Genomic DNA, 23,901 nt, shown 5'->3' on the forward strand with positions numbered 1-23,901 from the left:
GAGTATTGGCTTTCTAGGATTTGAGTTAGTGTAGAGGAATCTGAGGTGCATTTTCAGATTGTCATTTCAAAGGTAACCTGCTTGACCCTTGGGGGGATGCATTAGGGGCGGGAGATTGAGGACAAGCAGTGGTGCCCTATGTGGAATCAAACTTTATCTTAGAGAAACTAACTCCTGCCCAGGGGTAGTGATCTATTCATTCCTTGCTGTGGAAGAAGTCACAGTAGTAAACCATAAAGATGCTTATCCACTGTTGGATGGAGAAACCAGAGATGAAGGAGAATGGGTGGATGGTTTGCTGTAATTATGAAAAGGTACAGAGTGGGATCTGGAGAGTGGCAGTGTGAGGGCTTCATTACGATGGGCAGGGTTTATTATATGCAGATTAGGCCAATGGATTTAAAGAAAGCAAAGAGTTTTACAAGTGTTATTGATCTTTCACTGGCAGTAGAACTCTAGATTCAGGACCACGAAGGGAGTCCAAAGTTTAGACCGCTCCCAATGAGAGGAGAAAATATGACCCCAACACTTAACGTTTCTTCTTTAGTTTCCTTGATCATGTCGTGGACACGTGCTGCCCCCTGTGTTTGGAACTCTTATGATTTGTCCAGTCAACCTCACTCATCCCTCAAATCTCCTTTTTTTTTTTTTTTTTTAAACATCTTTATTGGGGTATAATTGCTTTACAATGGTGTGTTAGTTTCTGCTTTACAACAAAGTGAATCAGCTATACATATACATATGTTCCCATATGTCTTCCCTCTTGCGTCTCCCTCCCTCCCACTCTCCCCATCCCACCCCTCCAGGCCATCACAAAGCACCGAGCTAATATCCCTGTGCCTTGCGGCTGCTTCCCCCCAGCTATCTACCTTACTATGTTTGTTAGCGTGTATATGTCCATGACTCTCTCTCGCCCTGTCAAAACTCACCCTTCCCCCTCCCCATATCCTCAAGTCCATTCTCCAGTAGGTCTGAGTCTTTATTCCTGTTTTACCCCTAGGTTCTTCATGACATTTTTTTTCCCTTAAATTCCATATATATGTGTTAGCATACGGTATTTGTGTTTTTCTTTCTGACTTACTTCACTCTGTATGACAGACACTAGGTCTATCCATCTCATTACAAATAACTCAATTTCATTTCTTTTTAAGGCTGAGTAATATTCCATTGTGTATATGTGCCACATCTTCTTTATCCATTCATCCGATGATGGGCGCTTAGGTTGTCTCCATCTCCGGGCTATTGTAAATAGAGCTGCAATGAACATTTTGGTACATGACTCTTTTTGAATTTTGGTTTTCTCAGGGTATATGCCCAGTATTGGGATTGCTGGATCATATGGTAATTCTATTTGTAGTTTTTTAAGGAACCTCCATACTGTTCTCCATAGTGGCTGAACCAATTCACATTCCCACCAGCAGTGCAAGAGTGTCCCCTTTTCTCCACACCCTCTCCAGCATTTATTGTTTCTAGATTTTTTGATGATGGCCATTCTGACTGGTGTGAGATGATATCTCATTGTAGTTTTGATTTGCATTTCTCTAATGATAAATGATGTTGAGCATTCTTTCATGTGCTTGTTGGCATTCTGTGTATCTTCTTTGGAGAAATGTCTATTTAGGTCTTCTGCCCATTTTTGGATGGGGTTGTTTGTTTTTTTGTTATTGAGCTGCATGAGCTGCTTGTAAATTTTGGAGATTAATCCTTTGTCAGTTGCTTCATTTGCAAATGTTTTCTCCCATTCTGAGGGTTGTCTTTTGGTCTTGGTTATGGTTTCCTTTGCTGTGCAAAAGCTTTGAAGTTTCATTAGGTCCCATTTGTTTATTTTTGTTTTTATTTCCATTACTCTAGGAGGTGGGTCAGAAAGGATCTTGCTGTGATTTATGTCATAGAATGTTCTTCCTATGTTTTCCTCTAAGAGTTTGATAGTTTCTGGCCTTACATTTAGGTCTTTAATCCATTTTGAGCTTATTTTTGTGTATGGTGTTAGGGAGTGATCTAATCTCATACTTTTACATGTACCTGTCCAGTTTTCCCAGCACCATTTATTGAAGAGGCTGTCCTTTCTCCACTGTACATTCCTGCCTCCTTTATCAAAGATAAGGTGTCCGTATGTGCGTGGGTTTATCTCTGGGCTTTCTATCCTGTTCCACTGATCTATCTTTCTGTTTTTGTGCCAGTACCATACTGTCTTGATTACTGTTGCTTTGTAATATAGTCTGAAGTCAGGGAGCCTGATTCCTCCAGCTCCTTTTTTCGTTCTCAAGATTGCTTTGGCTATTCGGGGTCTTTTGTGTTTCCATACAAATTGCGAAATTTTTTGTTCTAGTTCTGTGAAAAATGCCAGTGGTAGTTTGATAGGGATTGCATTGAATCTGTAGATTGCTTTGGGTAGTAGAGTCATTTTCACAATGTTGATTCTTCCTATCCAAGAACATGGTATATCTCTCCATCTATTTGTATCATCTTTAATTTCTTTCATCAGTGTCTTATAATTTTCTGCATACAGGTCTTTTGTCTCCTTAGGTAGGTTTATTCCTAGATATTTTATTCTTTTTGTTGCAATGGTAAATGGGAGTGCTTTCTTGATTTCACTTTCAGATTTTTCATCATTAGTATACAGGAATGCCAGAGATTTCTGTGCATTAATTTTGTATCCTGCTACTTTACCAAATTCATTGATTAGCTCTAGTAGTTTTCTGGTAGCATCTTTAGGATTCTCTATGTATAGTATCATGTCATCTGCAAACAGTGACAGCTTTACTTCTTCTTTTCCGATTTGGATTCCTTTTATTTCCTTTTCTTCTCTGATTGCTGTGGCTAAAACTTCCAAAACTATGTTGAATAAGAGTGGCGAGAGTGGGCAACCTTGTCTTATTCCTGATCTTAGTGGAAATGCTTTCAGTTTTTCACCATTGAGGATGATGTTTGCTGTGGGCTTCTCATATATGGCCCTTATTATGTTGAGGAAAGTTCCCTCTATGCCTACTTTCTGGAGGGTTTTTATCATAAATGGGTGTTGAATTTTGTCGAAAGCTTTCTCTGCATCTATTGAGATGATCATATGGTTTTTCTCCTTCAATTTGTTAATATGGTTTATCACATTGATAGATTTGCGTATATTGAAGAAACCTTGCATTCCTGGAATAAACCCCACTTGATCATGGTGTATGATCCTTTTAATATGCTGTTGGATTCTGTTTGCTAGTATTTTGTTGAGGATTTTTGCATCTATGTTCATCAGTGATATTGGCCTGTAGTTTTCTTTCTTTGTGACATCCTTGTCTGGTTTTGGTATCAAGGTGATGGTGGCCTCGTAGAAGGAATTTGGGAGTGTTCCTCCCTCTGCTATATTTTGGAAGAGTTCGAGAAGGATAGGTGTTAGCTCTTCTCTAAACGTTTGATAGAATTCACCTGTGAAGCCATCTGGTCCTGGGCTTTTGTTTGTTGGAAGGTTTTTAATCACAGTTTCAATTTCAGTGCTTGTGATTGGTCTGTTCATATTTTCTATTTCTTCCTGATTCAGTCTTGGCAGGTTATGCATTTCTAAGAATTTGTCCATTTCTTCCAGATTGTCCATTTTATTGGCATAGAGTTGCTTGTAGTAATCTCTCATGATTTTTTTTATTTCTGCCGTGTCAGTTGTTACTTCTCCTTTTTCATTTCTAATTCTATTGATTTGAGTCTTCTCCCTTTTTTTCATGATGAGTCTGGCTAGCGGTTTATCTATTTTGTTTATCTTCTCAAAGAACCAGCTTTTAGTTTTATTGATCTTTGCTATCGTCTCCTTCATTTCTTTTTCATTTATTTCTGATCTGATTTTTATGATTTCTTTCCTTCTGCTAGCTTTGGGGTTTTTTTGTTCTTCTTTCTCTAATTGCTTGAGGTGCAAGGTTAGGTTGTTTATTCGAGATGTTTCCTGCTTCTTAAGGTGGGCTTGTATTGCTATAAACTTCCCCCTTAGAACTGCTTTTGCTGCATCCCATAGGTTTTGGGTCGTTGTGTCTCCATTGTCATTTGTTTCTAGGTATTTTTTAATTTCCTCTTTGATTTCTTCAGTGATCACTTCATTATTAAGTAGTGTATTGTTTAGCCTCCATGTGTTTGTATTTTTTACAGATCTTTTCCTGTAATCCATATCTAGTCTCATGGCATTGTGGTCAGAAAAGATAATTGATACAATTTCAGTTTTCTTAAATTTACCAAGGCTTGATTTGTGACCCAAGATATGATCTATCCTGGAGAATGTTCCATGAGCACTTGAGAAAAATGTGTATTCTGTTGTTTTTGGATGGAGTGTCCTATAAATATCAATTAAGTCCATCTTGTTTAGTGTATCATTTAAAGCTTGTGTTTCCTTATTTATTTTCATTTTGGATGATCTGTCCATGGGTGAAAGTGGGGTGTTAAAGTCCCCTACTATGAATGTGTTACTGTCGATCTCCCCTTTTATGGCTGTTAGTATTTGCCTTATGTATTGAGGTGCTCCTATGTTGGGTGCATAAATATTTACAATTGTTATATCTTCTTCTGGATCGATCCCTTGATCATTATGTAGTGTCCTTCTTTGTCCCTTTTAATAGTCCTTATTTTAAAGTCTATTTTGTCTGATAGGAGAATTGCTACTCCAGCTTTCTTTTGGTTTCCATTTGCATGGAATATCTTTTTCCATCCCCTTACTTTCAGTCTGTATGTGTCTCTAGGTCTGAAGTGGGTCTCTTGTAGACAGCATATATAAGGGTCTTGTTTTTGTATCCATTCAGCCAATCTGTGTCTTTTGGTGGGAGCATTTAGTCCATTTACATTTAAGGTAATTATCGATATGTATGTTCCTATTGCCATTTTCTATATTGTTTTGGGTTCGTTACTATAGGTCGTTTCCTTCTCTTGTGTTTCTTGTCTAGAGAAGTTCCTTTAGCATTTGTTGTAAAGCTGGTTTGGTGGTGCTGAACTCTCTCAGGTTTTGCTTGTCTGTAAAAGTTTTAATTTCTCCATCAAATCTGAATGAGATCCTTGCTGGGTAGAGTAGGCTTGGCTGCAGGTTCTTCTCCTTCATCACTTTCAGTATGTCCTGCCACTCCCTTCTGGCTTGTAGGGTTTCTGCTGAGAGATCAGCTGTTAACCTTATGGGGATTCCCTTGTGTGTTATTTGTTGTTTTTCCCTTGCTGCTTTTAATATGCTTTCTTTGTATTTAATTTTTGACAGTTTGATTAATATGTGTCTTGGCGTATTTCTCCTTGTATTTATCCTGTATGGGACTCTCTGTGCTTCCTGGACTTGATTAACTATTTCCTTTCCCATATTAGGGAAGTTTTCAACTATAATCTCTTCAAATATTTTCTCAGTCCCTTTCTTTCTTTCTTCTTCTTCTGGAACCCCTATAATTCGAATGTTGGTGCGTTTCATGTTGTCCCAGAGGTCTCTGAGACTGTCCTCAGTTCTTTTCATTCTTTTATCTTTATTCTGCTCTGCAGTAGTTATTTCCACTACTTTATCTTCCAGGTCACTTATCCGTTCTTCTGCCTCAGTTATTCTGCTATTGATCCTATCTAGAGTACTTTTTATTTCATTTATTGCGTTGTTCATCGTTGCTTGTTTCATCTTTAGTTCTTGTAGGTCCTTGTTAACTGTTTCTTGCATTTTGTCCATTCTACTTCCAAGATTTCTGATCATCCTTACTATCATTATTCTGAATTCTTTTTCAGGTAGATTGCCTATTTCCTCTTCATTTGTTAGGTCTGGTGGGTTTTTATCTTGCTCCTTCATCTGCTGTGTGTTTTTCTGTCTTCTCATTTTGCTTATCTTACTGGGTTTGGGGTCTCCTTTTTGCAGGCTGCACGTTCGTAGTTCCCGTTGTTTTTGATGTCTGTCTGCAGTGGCTAAGGTTGTTTCAGTGGGTTGTGTAGGCTTCCTGGTGGAGGGGACTAGTGCCTGTGTTGTGCTGGATGAGGCTGGATCTTGTCTCTCTAGTGGGCAGGTTCACGTCTGGTGGTGTGTTTTGGGGTGTCTGTGGCCTTATTATGATGTTAGGCAGCCTCTCTGCTAATGGGTGGGGTTGTGTTCCTGTTTTGCTAGTTGTTTGGCATAGGTTGTCCAGCACTGTGGCTTGCTGGTCGTTGAGTGAAGGTGGGTGCTGGTGTTAAGATGGAGGTCTCTGGGAGATTTCCACCATTTAATATTATGTGGAGCTGGGAGGTCTCTTGTTGACCAGTGTCCTGAAGTTGGCTCTCCTACCTCAGAGGCAGAGCCCTGACTCCTGGCTGGAGCACCAAGAGCCTTTCATCCACACGGCTCAGAATAAAAGGGAGAAAAAGTAGAGAGAATTGGTAGAAGTATGAGGAAAGAAAGAGGGAAAGGAGGAAAGGAAGGAAGGAAGAAAGAAGGAAAGAAAGGAGGGAGGGAGGGAGGAAGGAAGGAAGGAGGGAAAGAAGGAAAAAAGAAAGAAAGAAGATACAGTAAAAATAAAATAAAGTATAATATAGTTATTGAATTAAAAAATATTTAGAAAAAAAAAGGGACGCATAGAACCTTAGAACAAATGTTGGGAGCAAAGCTATACAGAGAAAATTTTACACAGGAGCATACACATACACCTTCACAAAAAGAGGTAAAGGGGGAAAAATCATAAATCTTGCTCTCAGAGACCACCTCCTTAATTTGGGGTGATTCGTTGTCTAAAGGAGGGAGGGAAGGAAGGAAAGAAAGAAAGAAAGAACGAAGGTAAAGTATAATAAATTTATTACAATTAAAATTAATTATTAAGAAAAAAAATTAAAAAAAAAAAACCATGGCCGGATAGAGCCCTAGGACAAATGGTGGAAGCAAGAGTATACAGACAAGATCTCACACAGAAGCATACACGTACACATTCACAAAAAGAGGAAAAGGGAAAAAAATCATAGATCTCGCTCCTAAATTCCCCCTCTTCAATTTGGATTCATTCCTTGTCTATTCATGTATTCCACAGATGCAGGGTATATCAAGTTGATTATGGAGCTTTAATCCGCTGCTTCTGTGGCTGCTGGGAGAGATTTCCCTTTCTCTTCTTTGTTCTCACAGCTCACAGGAGCTCAGCTTTGGATTTGGCCCTGCCTCTGCGTGTAGGTCGCTGGAGGGCGTCTGTTTTTTCGCTCAGACAGGACGGGGTTAAAGGAGCCGCTGATTCGGGGCCTCCGGCTCACTCAGGCCGGGGGTTGGGGGATGGGGGAAGGAGGGGCACTGCGTGCGGGGCGGGTCTGCGGCGGCAGAGGCGGCGTAACGTGGCGGCAGAGGCCGGCGTGACGTTGCACCAGCCTGAGGCCCGCCGTGCGTTGTCCCGGGGAAGTTGTCCCCGGATCCCGGGAACCTGGCAGTGGCGGGCTGCACAGGCTCCGCGGAAGAGGGGTGTGGAGAGTGACCTGTGCTCGCACACAGGCCCCTTGGTGGCGGCAGCAGCAGCCCCAGCGTCTCCCGCCCGTCTCTGGGGTCCGCGGTTTTAGCCGCGGCTCGCACCCGTCTCTGGGGTTTGTGCTTTCAGCCGCGGCTCGCGCCCGACTCTGGGGTTCGCGCTTTTAGCCGCGGCTCGCGCCCGTCTCTGGGGTTCGCGCTTTTAGCCGCGGCTCGCGCCCGTCTCTGGAGATCCTTTAAGCAGCGCTCTTAAACCCCTCTCCTCGCGCACCAGGAAACAAAGAGGGAAGAAAAAGTCTCTTGCCTCTTCGGCCGGTGCAGGCTTTTCCCCGAACTCCCTCCCGGCTAGTCGAGGTGCACTAACCCCTTCAGGCTATGTTCAAGCCGCCAACCCCAGTCCTCTCCCTGCGCTCCGTCCAAAACCGAAACCCGAGCCTCAGCTCGCAGCCCCGCCCGCCCCGGCGGGTGAGCAGACAAGCCTCTCGGGTTGGTGAGTGCTGGTCGGCACCGATCGTCTGTGCAGGAATCTCCCCGCTTTGCCCTCCGCACCCGTCGCTGTGCACTACTCCGCGGTCCCGAAACTGCCCCCTCCGCCTCCCGCAGTCTCCGCCCGCGGAGGGGCTTCCTAGTGTGTGGAAAGTTTTCCTCCTTCACAGCTCCCTCCCACTGGTGCAGGTGCCGTCCTTATTCTTTTGTCTCTGTTTTTTCTTTTGCCCTACCCAGGTACGTGGGGAGTTTCTTGCCTTTTGGGAGGTCTGAGGTCTTCTGCCAGCCTTCAGTAGGTGTTCTGTAGGAGTTGTTCCACGTGTGGATGTATTTCTGGTGTATCCGTGGGGAGGAAGGCGATCTCCGCGTCTTACTCTTCCGCCATCTTCAAGGTCCCCCTCAAATCTCCTTTTGATACCTAGTGTTAGGACCCTTCTCTGTGGTACATTCCGGAAGTACCTTGCTCCTCTCCATCACAATATTTCCTGTAACCCAACACTCAAGGGTAGCCATCCCTGCTAGAGTGTTAGATGAATGAAGGCATGTTTATGATGTTTGTGGCTTTTTTGTTACATCCCTATTGTCTAGCACAGAGGCTGGGCACACAGCAGGGGCTTAATATTTGTCAAATGAATGAATAGTACCTCTGCCAGGAACTAAAGGAGGTTTTTGGAATAAAACCTGGAATCCCATTTCAGCAGACTGTGTGTCTTCCTCTGAGCATCTGCTCATTTCCATCTCTCGAGTGTAAATAAGCTCCAAGTGGGTCTTACTCATCTTGGTATCTCATCCATGGGTGGTGTTGTGTCGTGTGATGTTATTTTTCTTCTGACTTTGAGTCCCCAAGCAGCAAGTAATAATGGACTGTGTCCTGGAGAAAGAAATAAGGTTTGTTCCTTTGAAAGGTTCAAGGCATGTCAGGAACTAGGAATTGCTAATGACTGATGGAGTACTGGTCTCTTCAGGTCAGGGTTGGCGTTCCTTGAATGTCCCTTAATGATTAAAATTATGGCTGGGAGGTCGTGTAGAGTGGTGGAGAGAGACTGGGTATTAGAATCCTATTTGGGTTTATATCTCTCTTTCACCCTGCTAGCTACGTGACCACAAGGAAGGTAATTAACATCTTTGAGCCTTGGTTTATTCATCTTTAAAGCACTCCTTTAATTCTAGTTTTGAAAGACTGAGGATATAGTCATTAGCTCTACAAATATTGGAGTGTTTATAATGTGTCGGATATTGCCTTAGGCACAAGGGAAACAAACTCACAGGGTCCTTTCCCTTGAAGAAGTGAGCTTCTCGTGTGAAGACAGACATTCAACAAATAAACACAGAAATTAACATGTAACTAGTAATTGTGATATACCTGCTATAAACAAGAAGAATAGGGTGGTATGGGAGAGAGTAATGAGATTTTCTTTAGACCTGAGGGACAAGAAAGCCTTCTCTGAATAGAATATATTTAAGCTGCGACTTGACGGCTGAGTAGAAATTATTCTGGCAGGGATGTTTCATAATGTTCTGAGTTGGTGGGACAAGCTTGCAAAGACCCTGAATCAGGAAAGAGACTGGAGTACTAGAGGAATTAAAACAAAGGCTGATACAATTGGAGGGAAATGACAGAGGGAGAGGAGAGCCTGTTTGTTGTTTCAAATCAAAGTTAAGGATTTTATATTTTTTCTTAAGTAAAATGGGAAGCCCTCACAAGATTTTTAAGGGGGATTGTGACATGACCCAATCTGTTTTACTTATGTATTTATTTATTTAGGCTGTGCTGGGTCTTAGTTGCGGCATGCGGGCTTCTTAGTTGCGGCATGCGGACTCTTAGTTGTGGCATGTGGGACCTAGTTCCCTGATCAGAGATTGAACCCAGGCCCCCTGCCTTGGGAGCACAGAGTCTTACCCAGTGGTCCACCAGGGAAGGCCCCCCCAATCTATGTTTTCTTAAAATTTTTTTAATCTTTATTGGAGTATAATTGCTTTACAGTGGTGTGTTAGTTTCTGCTTTATAACAAAGTGAATCAGTTATACATATACATATGTTCCCATATCTCTTCCCTCTTGCGTCTCCCTCCCTCCCACCCTCCCTATCCCACCCCTCTAGGTGGACACAAAGCACTGAGCTGATCTCCCTGTGCTATGCGGCTGCTTCCCACTAGCTATCTATTTTACGTTTGGTAGGGTATAAAAGTCCATGCCAATCTATGTTTTAAAAGGATTTGTTTGTGAGGAAAATAGATTAGGGACAGGCAAAAAGGGGAACAGGAAGGCAAATAAAGTGCTATCCATTTGAGAGATGACAGTTTGGAATAGGATGAGTTTTTCTTCTTGCTGTGGAGTGGGGGAGAAAGAGATTCCAGAGATATTCATGAAATAAAATTAATAGAGCTTGGCAAGGGCCGGTATTTGAGGCGAGAGGACAAAGATGACTCAAAAAAAATAAAGAAAGAAGATGATGTTTTAAGTGGATACAGGTCCTGCAGATGGTTATGGAGAACTTGGAGAGCATGGATTTTGGAATTAAGAGTTCAGTTTCAGTGAGCTGCGAGACAACCGTGAGGACATCCAAATGAAATATCAAGTGGGCTATGGCTATAGTGACATAAAATACAATATGTGGGCTTCCCTGGTGGCGCAGTGGTTGAGAGTCCGCCTGCCGATGCAGGGGACACGGGTTCATGCCCCGGTCCAGGAAGATCCCACATGCCACGGAGTGGCTAGGCCCGTGAGCCATGGCCGCTGAGCCTGTGCGTCCAGAGCCTGTGCTCTGCAACAGGAGAGACCACAACAGTGAGAGGCCTGCGTACCGCAAAAAAACAAAAACAACAACAACAAAAAACAATATGTAAACTAGGACATGCAAGACAGTGTTATTTCCTATGCTTTTAGAGGGTGGTGTGAGCCTTTGTTATTGCTTCTAGAGAAGCGTGGATGTTCTCAGCCAGAGGCCAGAAGAGATTGAGCACAAGAATTGGCCTAGTCTCAATTTTTCTTAGGAACAGATTGGCAGAGCCTGCAGTTGGGTCCTAAATGGGGCTATTTAAAAAAATTTTATAGGGCATAGCAGGAGTTGAGATCCACAAACATCATCAGAGAATGATCATTAGTAGTTGTCTATGCCCCAAAGTATTTAAATCATAGAATAATAATTTTCTTAGTGGTCTTAACAAGAACTTGAGTCAAATCATAACTCTCCCACTTCCTGGATGTGTTACCTTGGATAAGCTAGTCCCAACCACATTTTCCTAATCTGTGAAGTGAGGATAATAGTAATCTTTAGGGTTGCTGTGAGGGTTTCCCTTACTTACCTGGCTGAGGTGTGTAACATGCTTAGCTCTTTTTAAGGGGGATTGTGACATGACCCAATCTGTTTTATTTATGTATTTATTTATTTAGGCTGTGCTGGGTCTTAGTTGCAGCATGCAGGCTTCTTAGTTGTGGCATGCGGACTCTTAGTTGTGGCATATGGGACCTAGTTCCCTGACCAGAGATTGAACACAGGCTCCCTGCATTGGGAGCACGGAGTCTTACCCAGTGGTCCACCAGGGAAGCTCTATGCCTGGCAAGTTAGAAAAACTCAATAAATAGCAGCTTTTATAATAAAAGTGTTCTCTGTATTTGGACAGGTACTAGTTAAATGATGTCACTGTGTGCTTCTAATTATAGGACGATAATTCCACAGACTCTAGAGCTACTTATTAAAAATATTCAAGTAAAATAACGTGAATATTGAGTATGTGTGCGCATGTGCGTGTGTATTCTACAATCTGGTCACAGCTGATTCTGGGAAAAAAAGACAGTGATATAAGAAAGAGGGTGATATATATATATGATATATATATATGGCTCTGTGTACTTTCACAAGTGCACTAACTTCTCTGAGCTTCAATTGCTACCTCTGTGAAATAGGGATAATAATTCCAGTTTCATAGGGTTGTTAACAGAATCAAGTGGGATAATGCATCTGAAACACTTCACTGAGTGCCTAGCATATATTACATGCTCAGTAACTGTTAATCATTATTATTACAACTGTGCCAGATTATTTGAGGTTCTTTAAACTTACCCTTTTTCCTCAAGGGCTGGAGTTCCATTCCTCCCACTAGGATCGTTTCTTGCCCCTTTTCAGGTTTCTACCTGTGATGAATCAAAGGTCAAGTTTTGCATCATCTAGAAGGGATTTCTTCTCTGACACACTGATAATTTGTACTGCTCACAACTTAACTACCCCTGTATTTAGCTTATATCCCCTTAGAGTTTCTAATTTCCTTGTGGTCAGGGATCGTCTCAAACATTTTGACATTGCCCCCGGGAGCTTGCATAGCACTGCAGTCCACAGAGTAGGTGCTCCATACAAATTCAGTGGATGATTATTCACTCATGCATAAAGGCAAGCAGGCACTGAATAGAATAAATATTGCTTGAATAAAGGCCTGCATTAATTAAAAACAAAACAAGACACGTGTTTTTGGCACAATGGTGAGGCCCAACCAAAGTGGATTTGTCCATAAACTGGGTTTGTCTCACAGGGGCCCTTCATTGTCCTTGAAATACAATTGACCCAACTCTCTGCATTGTGAATTGATATGGCACATGCTTGATAGAGATATGCATTGGAAAATCAACAACGTTTGAGGGGCTTTTTTCCAGCCTGTCAAATGCATGTGGAAGGAGGACCGTTGCAGTCTTGGGAAAGAAAAAAAAAAACACAGCCATGTAACAAAGGATGCACATATGACATTGAGTCAAGGATTATAATGAAAGAAAATGTGATAACTTAATTGATCAATTCTGATGTAGGGAGGGAAGGCCAGGCACTTCCTCTGGCAAAGAAAGCTATGATGCCTAAAAATTGTCCCTTTGCTAGCAAAAACATCACGTACTTTTAATGGTTATTATAAGCTTTTCAAGTCCTTGTAAAAGTGTTCTTGACTGACACATGTTTCACAATTCCAACAAATTCTTCCTCTGATTTTGACTGGGGCAATCTCCAGTTAGCAGGTCAGATAGTGAGACTGGATGTGATACCACGCCCCCCTAAGCCTGTGGATCTACTCTCTAATGTCACAAGGAGCATCTACATCTTTCACTTTTTTTTGCTAGGTTTGCTCTGTGAGAGGATACAGGAAAAGTACATGGGCCTTGGAGCTTACCAGACTTAATTTAGAATCTTAGCATCTCCACTTACTAGCTAGATATTAATGAGTTTGGGCTTTTCTTACCTTGAAGCTGAGGATAACAGTGTTATCAACTTATCTGAACTTCTATGTCGTTGTCAATATTATCATTATCATAATCATTATCATTCTCATCACAGTGGCTAACATTTAGTGACCACCTAGTATGTATCAAGAATTGCTCTAAGTGCTTTATATGGATTAGCACATTTAACTCTTTCCACACATATTAATAATATATATTATCCCCATTTAAAACATCTAGTGTAATGCCAGACATATAGGTACATGAATGTTATTTAATAAGAGTTGTTACCTTTTAGACTAAGTATGGTCTAAAGAGTGTTGGTTTAAAATTCTGTTTCAAAGGAAAAACATTCTAGAATATTATCACCAAAAGGAATTAAACTTGGAGTTGATACAGTTCAGTGTTTTCTATATTTTTTAAAGCCAGAAACTGTTGTTCACATGATCACTATATCAAAAATATAAAAGCAAAGCTATTCTATTTGAATCAGGGGTGGGGGACTTGAGCCCTATCTGACAACTCATCTGTGCCCAGGATTCTGAGGAACAGTGTGAAAATCACTGATGTTGTCCTCTCCTGGTATACGTACCTAGACAGGCAAAGCGATTTATTTTGTTTATTGGTATAGACCCTGAATTATAAATTAGATCTCCTCTCCAAGAACAGTTGTTTTTTTTATGAGACTGCCATATGTGATGTAGCAGTATAATTATTATTTGCTAAAATGTACTGAGTTAAAGATGATAAAGCACCTTCATGTACCTTGTTATATTTGAACTTCACAATTCCTGTGGTGGGCATAGCCTATTACTTCTTGTTCACCTAAAAATGATGCATAACATAAATTTTGGGGGGTGGGGGTCGGGAGGAAATTGGTGCAGCTTGTAATAGAGGTAGGAGAAAAAAATATCAGAGACCAGAAATGTTGGAAAAGGGTGATTCTTTTGAGATAAGTTAACACACTGGAGTTGGCATTTGCCCAGGGGGTAGAATGGTAGAATCTGGCTTCTAATGGACACTGTTTAAGTAGACAGGAGACAAAGCCTGGGGCTGGTGTGAGATGCATAAATCGAGAACCTTGAAGGGTAAATCCTCAGTGGGTGACTAGGAAAAATCCACTCTGCAAGAGAAGACTTGCCTATCAGTCTTGACTCTAGACAGCGAGTATGGCGGAGAAAAGTTTGCATTCCTGAAAGCTTAGGGCCTAAATTTATTCTACCCGTGTGGCTCAATCTTTATGCCCCAAGGCAAAATGTAATTTAAAGTGATTGTGGGTTGATAGTTCCCTCAGGCACGTGACGAAAGCAAACACAGATGCTCTCTGAAGAAATACAATTTTACAGCCCAAACCTCAAGTAATTTCCGCATATTAAATCCTAAAAAATATGAGCTCACAAATAAAAGACTCACTCAAAACACAAGAAAATAAGTCCTCATGCATGATACTCAGCAAAACAAACTGTAAAATCAGATGCTGATTTTACTTTAATAAAGTCGGAAGACTGAAGATACTGGAGTTATCTGTATAAAATATGTCTAATATGTTTTTTAAAAAGGAAATTAAAAGATGAAAGAATAAGGGACCACAAATTTGATCAAGGAGACTGAAAAAGAAAGAAGTTGAATTCTACAAAATAAAATTGTAAGTAAAATAAAAATGATATGGATGACTGAAACAGAACATGACACTACTTGAGAGAATTAATAAACCAAAAGATACATCCAAAGTTAAACAGAATTCAGAAGCATAGAAAAAAGCAAGGGGAATAGTAAAGCAAGTCTAAGAAACATGGAGGAGAGCTTGAGAAGGAAGGAATAATATTTATCTAATTCGAATTCCAGAAAGAGAGAATAGATAAAATGGTGAAAAGAGAATGTTTGAAGAGAAAATACCTGATAATTTTGCAAATTGATAAAAGATTTAATCTTTAGATTCAAGAATCCCAAGGAATCCTAGGAAGAATAAATAAAAATAAATTCACACCTAAATACCTTAAAGTTAATGAATACAAACAAACCCCCTTCCCCATCAAGCAAACAACCAAATAAAATAGATCTTAAAAGCCACAGAGAAAGTGTTTGTCACATACTAAGAAATGATGATTAGGTTAACAACTGACTTCTCAACAGTGATAATAGAAGCCGGAAAACAATGGAATATCTTCAAAATGATGAGGCAAAATAACTCTATACCCAAAAAAGCTATTTTTCAATTAAGAGGGTGGTCAAAGGACATATTTAGATAAATTAAAATTGAGCACAGTTACTATCAAAATATCTTCATTAAAGGAACTTGTAAAGGATACATTAAGAAAAATAACCATCCTAGAAGGAATGTCTGAGATTCAAGAAGACTCTTGGGCAAAGAAATGTTAAACATGCGGTTAAAAAAGTATGCCTCAGGAAGCATGTTCAAGAACATTTCTTGCAGCATTGTTTGTAATTCCAAACCTGCAAATAACTCAAATGTCAATGTGTAGTATAATGGATAAATTTTGGAATATTCATGCTATGGAATATTATACACCATTGACAAATAAATGAAAGATAGCTATAGGCATTAACATGGATGAATAGAAAAAAAACCACCATGGAAGATATTACAGTATGATTTCACATGTGAAGTTCAAAATGGGCAAAACTAAATAATCTATAATTTTGAAATACATACCTATGTATGGTAAAACTATAAAAATATGTAAGGGAGTGATTAACACACAAATTAAGAGAGTTGTCTGATGGCTGGGAGGAGGATTCATTGGGGACCTGTAATAAAGGGGTACTGATAATATTGTATTCATTTAATTTATATATTCATATATATTCATTTTATATATCTCTTATGTATCATAAATTTTGCAATAAAACAATTATAGAAAGACAAGTCATATAAGAAGGCAGTAGAAAGAAGATTCAGGATCAACATGGATAAAAGCCTTCAAGAAGGAACAACTTTAGCAAGTTTGTATATTAGGGGGAAAAAATGTGAAGCATGGGATGGTCCAAAGTTTCCTAGTCCTACTCTTCTACCCCCTTGCCAGCTTACCTTTGCATATTGCCAAGGCGTGTTCTCATGTATGCTGACATATAATAAAAATGTCTCATGCTTTATTATTTGGAAGTCTTTTATTCTTTTCTTTCCTGATGTAAAATTTTATTTGCTTCTTCTAGGTCATAACTTTTGTGCTGAAGGACCTAAATGTGGTGAAAACTCAGAGTGCAAAAACTGGAATACCAAAGCTACTTGTGAGTGTAAGAATGGTTACATCTCTGTCCAGGGAGACTCTGCCTACTGTGAAGGTAAGTGAACTATTGAATAAAGTCAACTTGTGAGAAATATATTCTTGGTAGACGTGGTTGAAGAATGAAAGCCTTCACTTGGTTCTGGTCCTATGGGATCCTATAAAAAATTATACCAACAATCTAGGATATTCTCTTCTTCTGACTTATCCAGGCTGCTTAGTAGCATGTAAAAGCAAGACCTTTCAATCACCAGCAAAACCATAAACACCTCGTTTTATGTTGTCTTATTTGGGTATATTGTCTTCTTCAATTTCAGTTAAATGTTACATGGTAGATCCTCTTTTTGAATGGATGCTTTGATATTAGCTTATACCCAATTGGCATCATCTTCACCTGCCAAGGGCAGCGTTTTTTTTCAGTTGCGTTGCCTAATGACTGATTCATGTGTTGCTAATTCCCAAACTCTACTAAAAGTCCCAGTGACGGATGGACTCATAACTTTGGCACATGGATTGGTATAGTAGGTTGGTGGCCTCAAGCTTCAGTGACCCCCCCTTTTCTACTTTATAGAGCAGAGCAACTCCTCTGTCTTATGTGAACCCCTCTTTCCATGCTCAGCACGCTGGGGGCAAGCATTGCATACTCCTGTTCCTTTAATATACCAGAGGATCAGGGATTAGTTATGACCTTGGATTTACATGTACAGTGCCCTAAAATCTGAGCCCATCCATTTCTCCAGTGCTCACTGGCTCTCTCCCATCAGTTTAGAGAAATTCTTATAGGCAAAGTGATGGCTAGGCTGTTTTTCCATCCTGGTTGGACCTAATTATTCCTGTCATCTTTACTAGTATATTGGACCTTGGTGTTCTGTTAATTAGGAAGGTAGATGTCTTGACTGGAATAAATGCTGCAAAATCTTGGTCACTCTCCTCCTACTTGATTTGGTTCTCAGGTGGGTCAGGTATTGTCAAGGTAAAGACAGTTGATGACAATAATGGTAAATTCCTTTCCATTCTTCTGTTTTATGTTGTTGACCCCTGCTTAACTTTTTGGCTTTGACTAAAGACCTCTTCAGTTGTTAAGGAAATGTTTCTAATTACTGTTAGTGTTTGGAACCTGGTAGGAAGCCTCTGTTTTTCATTTCTTCTGGAAGAATTTCTTTATTACTGCTTTGGTTCTCATTAGCAATATAAGTCTAACTAATAGTTAACCCCCGACACACACACTTTTTTTTCCTTTTGCTTACCTGTATAGATTTGAACTTGATTTGGGAGACATGCCACCTGGGAGGGTGAAGTTGCCCTTTAGTTATGAACCTTTTCATCTATCCATTAACATCATGTTACATATTTGTCAATTTTGAGGAAGAGGACTATTAATTTCAATACTTCACATTAACATTTATTTTTTGTATCTTATGCTATTTTGTATTTTTTGTCAGAAAATTACTGTAATTTTAAAATGAAAAAATGTGAACATTTTCCTCTCCATTTATCATGAAAATATCCCACAAGCCAGGTAGTGGTCTAAAAAATTTGTTTTCTTACCTTCTGCTATATGTTGGGAGAGACTATGAACAATTATAAAAAATGATAGAAGGAACCTCAAAATAATTTGAATCTTGATTCTACCATTGGCAGGTGTTTTAGTTGTCTATTGGAAGCAGTGCACCCACCATTCCTGGCTCCCATTAGCTATTGAGACCTGGCAGAACCTGGGAGGAAATTGCTGGTACAAATGCTGTTTTGGGACTCTTTGATTCTCTCCTCATTTTTTGTTACATAGAATCAATTTTATGAGGTACCATTTGTGGTATTATGCCTACCCTTTGTGTGTGAGGCCTTATTTTATTGATTATGTTGAGGTTGAGCGATTTTAGGTCTGAATCCCTGTTTCCTTGAACATGCTTCTCAACTCGTGTGCACGGGGCCTTGGGTCAGTGTATACTGTGGTACCACCTTGAGTCATGGTAATGTCCTCGGGCTTTAGTCATTTTTCTGTGATCATGGGGACATTCCACAATTCCAGAGGGCATGTTCATAAAGAGAAGGAGAAATGACTAAACATTAGAGCCCATTTACAGTCTAAGAATAGAACTCAGGGACTAAAACAGGGGTCACATACTGGGCATCTGGATGGGAGGCACTGAGAACCAAGTAGAGTGAATATCAACATTTAGAGCAAACACCCTCCTCTCTTTTCATTCAGCCATCTTCAGCACACTTGGGCTTTTCCTGTGGTTGCGTGGTGGCTGCCATAGCCCCAGACATGGTGTCCTCATACCAGCAACCCAAAGAAGGAAGGAAGGGGCAGGGGTTAAAAATCTTCTCTGTGTGAGGTTCTGTGTTTGTGTGTTTTTTTTTTTTTTGGTGATGATCATATGGTTTTTATTCTTCAATTTGTTAATATGGTGTATGACATTGATTGATTTGCATATATTGAAGAATCCTTGCATCCCCGGGATAAATTCCACTTGATGATGGTGTATGATCCTTTTAATGTGTTTTTGGATTCTGTTTGCTAGTATTTTGTTGAGGATTTTTGCATCTACATTCATCAGTAATATTGGTCTGTAATTTTCTTATTTTGTAGTATCTTTGTCTGCTTTTGGTATCAGGGTGATGGTGGCATTGTAGAATGAGTTTGGGAGTGTTCCTTCCGCTGCAATTTTTTGGAAGAGTTTGAGAAGGATAGCTGTTAGCTCTTCTCTAAATGTTTGATAGAATTCACCTGTGAAGCCATCTGATCCTGGACTTTTGTTTGTTGGAATAATTTTAATCACAGTTTCAATTTCATGACTTGTGATTGGTCTGTTCATATTTTCTATTTCTTCCTGGTTCAGTCTTGGAAAGTTATACCTTTCTAAGAATTTGTCCATTTCTTCCAGGTTGTCCATTTTATTGGCATAGAGTTGCTTGTAGTAGTCTCTTAGGATGCTTTCTGTTTCTGTGGTGTATGTCTAACTTCTCCTTTTTCATTTCTAATTTTATTGATTTGAGTCCTCTCCTTTTTCTTGATGAGTCTGGCTAATGGTTTATCAATTTTGTTTACCTTCTCAAAGAACCAGCTTTTAGTTTTATTGATCTTTGCTATTGTTTTCTTTGTTTCTATTTCATTTATTTCTGCTCTGATCTTTATGATTTCTTTCCTTCTACTAACTTTGGGTTTTGTTTGTTCTTTCTCTAGTTCATTTAGGTGTAAGGTTAGATTGTTTATTTGAGATTTTTCTTGTTTCTTGAGGTAGGCTTGTATAGGTATAAACTTCCCTCTTAGAACTGCTTTTGCTGCATCCCATAGGTTTGGATCGTTGTGTTTTCATTGTCATTTGCCTCTGGGTATTTTTTGATTTCCTCTTTTATTTCTTCAGAGATCTCTTGTTTATTTAGTAATGTATTGTTTAGCCTCCATGTGTTTGTGTTTTTTCTGTTTTTTCCCTGTAATTCATTTTTTTTTTTCCTGCGGTACGCGGTCCTCTCACTGTTGTGGCCTTTCCTGCCGTGGAGCACAGGCTCCGGATGCGCAGGCTCTGCAGCCATGGCTCACGGGTCCAGCTGCTCCGCGGCATGTGGGATCTTCCTTGAGTGGGGCATGAACCCGTGCCCCCTGCATTGGCAGGTGGACCCCCAACCACTGTGCCACCAGGGAAGCCCCCCCTGTAATTCATTTCTAATCTCATAGCGTTGTGGTTAGAAAAGATGCTTGATATGATTTCAGTTTTCTTAAATTTACTGAGGCCTGATTTGTACCCAAGATGTGATCTATCCTGGAGAATGTTCCATGTGCATTTGAGAAGAAAGTGTGATCTCCTGTTTTTGGATGGAATGTCCTATAAATATCAATGAAATCTATCTGGCCTATTGTGTCATTTAAAGCTTGTGTTTCCTTATTAATTTTCTGTCTGGATGATCTGTCCATTGGTGTAAGTGAGGTGTTAGAATCCCCCACTATTACTGTGTTACTGTCAATTTCCTCTTTTATACCTGTTAGCATTTGCCTTATGTATTGAGGTGTTCCTATGTTGGGTGCATATATATTTAGAATTGTTACATCTTGTTCTTGGATTGATCCCTCGGTCATTATGTAGTGTCTTTTCTTGTCTCTTGTAACATTCGTTCTTTTAAAGTCTATTTTATCTGATGAGTATTGCTAGTCCAGCTCTCTTTTGATTTCCATTTGCATGGAATATCTTTTTCCATCCCCTCACTTTGAGGCTGTCTGTGTCCCTAGGTCTGAAGTGGTTCCCTTGTAGATAGCATGTATATGGGTCTTATTTTTGTATCCATTCAGCGAGCCTGTGTCTTCTGCTTGGAGCATTTAATCCATTCACATTTAAGGTAATTATCAATATGTATGTTCCTATTTCCATTTTCTTAATTGTTTTGTGTTTGTTTTTGTAGGTCCTTTTCTTCTCCTGTGTTTCCCACTTAGAGAAGGACCTTTAGCATTTGTTGTAGAGCTGGTTTGGTGGTGCTGAATTCTCTTAGCTTTTGCTTGTCTGTAAAGCTTTTGATTTCTCTGTTGAATCTGAATGAGATCCTTGCCGGGTAGAGTAATCTTGGTTGTAGGTTCTTCCCTTTCATCACTTTAAATATATCATGCCACTCCATTCTGGCTTGTAAAATTTCTGCTGAGAAATCAGCTGTTAACCTTATGGGAGTTCCCTTCTATGTTATTTGTCATTTTTCCCTTGCTGTTTTTAATAATTTTTCTTTGTCTCTAATTTTTGCCAGTTTGATTATTCTGTGTCTCGGTGTGTTTTTCCTTGGGTTTATCCTGCCTGGCACTCTCTGCACTTCTTGGACTTGGGTGGCTATTTCCTTTCTCGTGTTAGGGAAGCTTTCAACTATAATCTCTTCAAATATTTTCTCAGGACATTTCTCTCTCTCTTCTCCTTCTGGGACCCCTATAATGTGAATGTTATTGTGTTTAATGTTGTCCTAGAGGTGTCTTAGGCTGTCTTCATTTCTTTTCATTCTTTTTTCTCTATTCTGTTCCATAGCAGTGAATTCCACCATTCTGTCTTCCAGGTCACTTATCTGTTCTTCTGCCTCAGTTATTCTGCTATTGATTCCTTCTAGTGTAGTTTTCATTTCAGTTATTGTATTGTTCATCTCTGTTTGTTTGTTCTTTAATTCTTCTAGGTGTTTGTTCTTTAATTCTTCTAGGTTTTTGTTAAACATTTCTTACATCTTCTCGATCTTTGCCTCCATTCTTTTTGCAAGGTCCTGGATCATCTTCACTGTCATTATTCTGAATTCTTTTTCTGGAAGGTTGCCTACCTCCACTTCATTTAGTTGTTTTTCTGGGGTTTTATCTTGTTGCTTCATCTGGTACATAGTCCTCTGCCTTTTCATTTTGTCTATCTTTTTGTGCATGTGGTTTTCCTTCCACAGGCTGCAGAATTGTAGTTTTTCTTGCTTCTGCTGTCTGCCCTCTCAGGTTCTGTGTTTTTAAGCTTGAAGAAAGTCCTTCTTAGAAGGTCCTTTGTAACCTCCTTGCCTCTCTCTCCATGCAGAAATCTTCTGCTTATTTTTCAGACCAGGATTACATCCTCTCCACCCTGAGACCAGTGAGATGACTGTCATTGGTTTGGGCTAATTGTGTCCAACCCCGGGATTTGGAATAGGGGGTTTGCCTTCCCTGGGACTAAATGATCTTTGCCCTTTGTCTGAACTAATTAGAGTTGTAGCAATAGGAGGCAGGTGTATGGGTGGTTTTGGGTGGGCAGAAAGCTATGTATACTACATTCTTTTTTGGTAAAATTTAGCTTATGGCCATTTACCCAGCTCTGTCTTCAGAATTTTCCTCTGGGTTGCTCACCACATGCCTGCCTGGGTACTAGAGACTCTCAGAGGCTGAGTTCATTGTTTCACTATAGCATAGAGAGGAGTAGATAACTTATGAACTGTTTCATGCAAGTTATTTTTTTCCCTGAGTAAGTGGAGTGAAAATGACCCATATTTTACAAACTACGATGAACACGACTGGCTTGCAAATTAAAACAAAATATTACACACATTGTCCAGGCTAACTTGAAAAACCTATTCAGGCTTTCAGTGGAAAAAGAAGCACAAAAGACTTTCAATTTTCTTAACTTCCTAAGGTAGTAGCAGAGATATAGTGTATTAGGGACTCCTGCTCTGCAGAGACTGCCGTAGAAATTGCCATAGAGAAGATATGGGAACTCCTGGCCAATCAATAGAAGATAATAAGACCCTTTGTCAGCTATGATACAATTCACGGGAGTTCGTTTCATTTTGCCTCGTCTGACTCGAGCAGGAACGTTCCCCATTTTGAGAATTGCTGTAATTGGACTTTGGTGTTTTATGAATCTGGTCTACTGATACTTTTTTACCTTTGGGATGACATCTTCAATGGATTGGTCTTAAGTGGTTTCTGATTCATTAGCTTCAATTAGAGGTAGTATCTGAGGAAAGTACAGCAGTTGGGGTCTATTCATGATCTTATTGAATTTGGAGTCTACATAGAGCCTATAAACTTTTTCTTCCTGTAGTAAACAGTTACGTTGAAGAATAAAGAACAGTGTGATGCGTGTATACATGCAATCTGCCAGGCATAGAGAGTAGTACAAGTAGCGTTAAATAATGCCTCCTACTTACAGAGTGCTCTGAATTTTTCAGACTCCTTTTATATATATTGTACTCTTTGAGCCTTCAGTAAATCCCTGAGGAAAATGGTAACGTTGGCCACATGAACTCCATTTTGCAAGTGCGGACAGAAAGACTCAAAGAAATGAAGTAAAGGTAATACTCAACTCATTTCCCCTCCAGGGCTTTATGCCCTGACTTATGCTGCTCCCTTCCTTCCCATCCCCCACCCTGTTCCACTGTGGTATTTTTTAAAATATTTGCTATCTCCTTCATCTAATGAAATCTGAATGGATGTGAGATGTGTACCATTTCATAGCAGAAGATCTAAGAGCTATTACAGGGTTCCACCTCTTTCTCATAAACCTGCATTGTTCCAGAGCAGGGTCTCTCCTTTAGCTAGGGTTCAAGAATGAAGTCTGCATAGAGCTGTGTGACAGCTGACAGGTGATGAACACGTGGCATTGAGTGAGAAATAATTGTGTAAATCACTGAAACTTTGGAGGGTGAAATTACCTGTTACCTTTGTGTGACTTAGCCTAAGCCTATTGGTACACCTGCCTGAATTAGTTGACCCACATCTTGTAGTTTCAGAAGGATACCTCCAACTCAGTGCTCATGACTGAAAGTAATTTTTTATGGAGCAAGCATTGAGAGTTACTAGAAAAAGTATGAATTGTATGGATCATTAATAGTCTGCTCTGGCCCTGCTGCCAGGTAATAGATATTTTGCAGACCGCAGGTTGTAAACCAGTGCTTTATTATGGCCAATTCCAATGTGGGAAATTGGATTTCCCAATTAAGATGATGATGAGACAATGCAGGTCAAAAATTTAGCAAATTGTCTGGTATTTACTAGTGATTTAGTGGGTCACAACAGTTATCGTCATCAACTTATATCAATGTTTACGAGGATCTTTCTTGGAATTGGAAGATGTGTACTCATTGAGACCAGTACTTTGAGCAAGTGGGCTT

The 23,901-nt window shown here is 40.0% G+C and overlaps 1 protein-coding gene across 3 annotated transcripts in view; it reads left to right on the plus strand.

Moving 5' to 3' along the window:
* The window catches only part of NELL1 (neural EGFL like 1), an 876,133-nt gene that overhangs the window by 216,342 nt on the left and 635,890 nt on the right, over positions 1-23,901 (plus strand). For all 3 annotated transcript variants that reach the window (XM_065883022.1, XM_065883023.1, XM_065883024.1), the window contains one exon: positions 16,247-16,375. In XM_065883022.1, the coding sequence (XP_065739094.1) occupies positions 16,247-16,375 (129 nt within the window). The remainder of the gene's footprint in view (positions 1-16,246; positions 16,376-23,901) is intronic.

This window comes from Phocoena phocoena, chromosome 8 (genome assembly GCF_963924675.1).
Source record: "Phocoena phocoena chromosome 8, mPhoPho1.1, whole genome shotgun sequence".
NCBI lineage: Eukaryota > Metazoa > Chordata > Mammalia > Artiodactyla > Phocoenidae > Phocoena > Phocoena phocoena.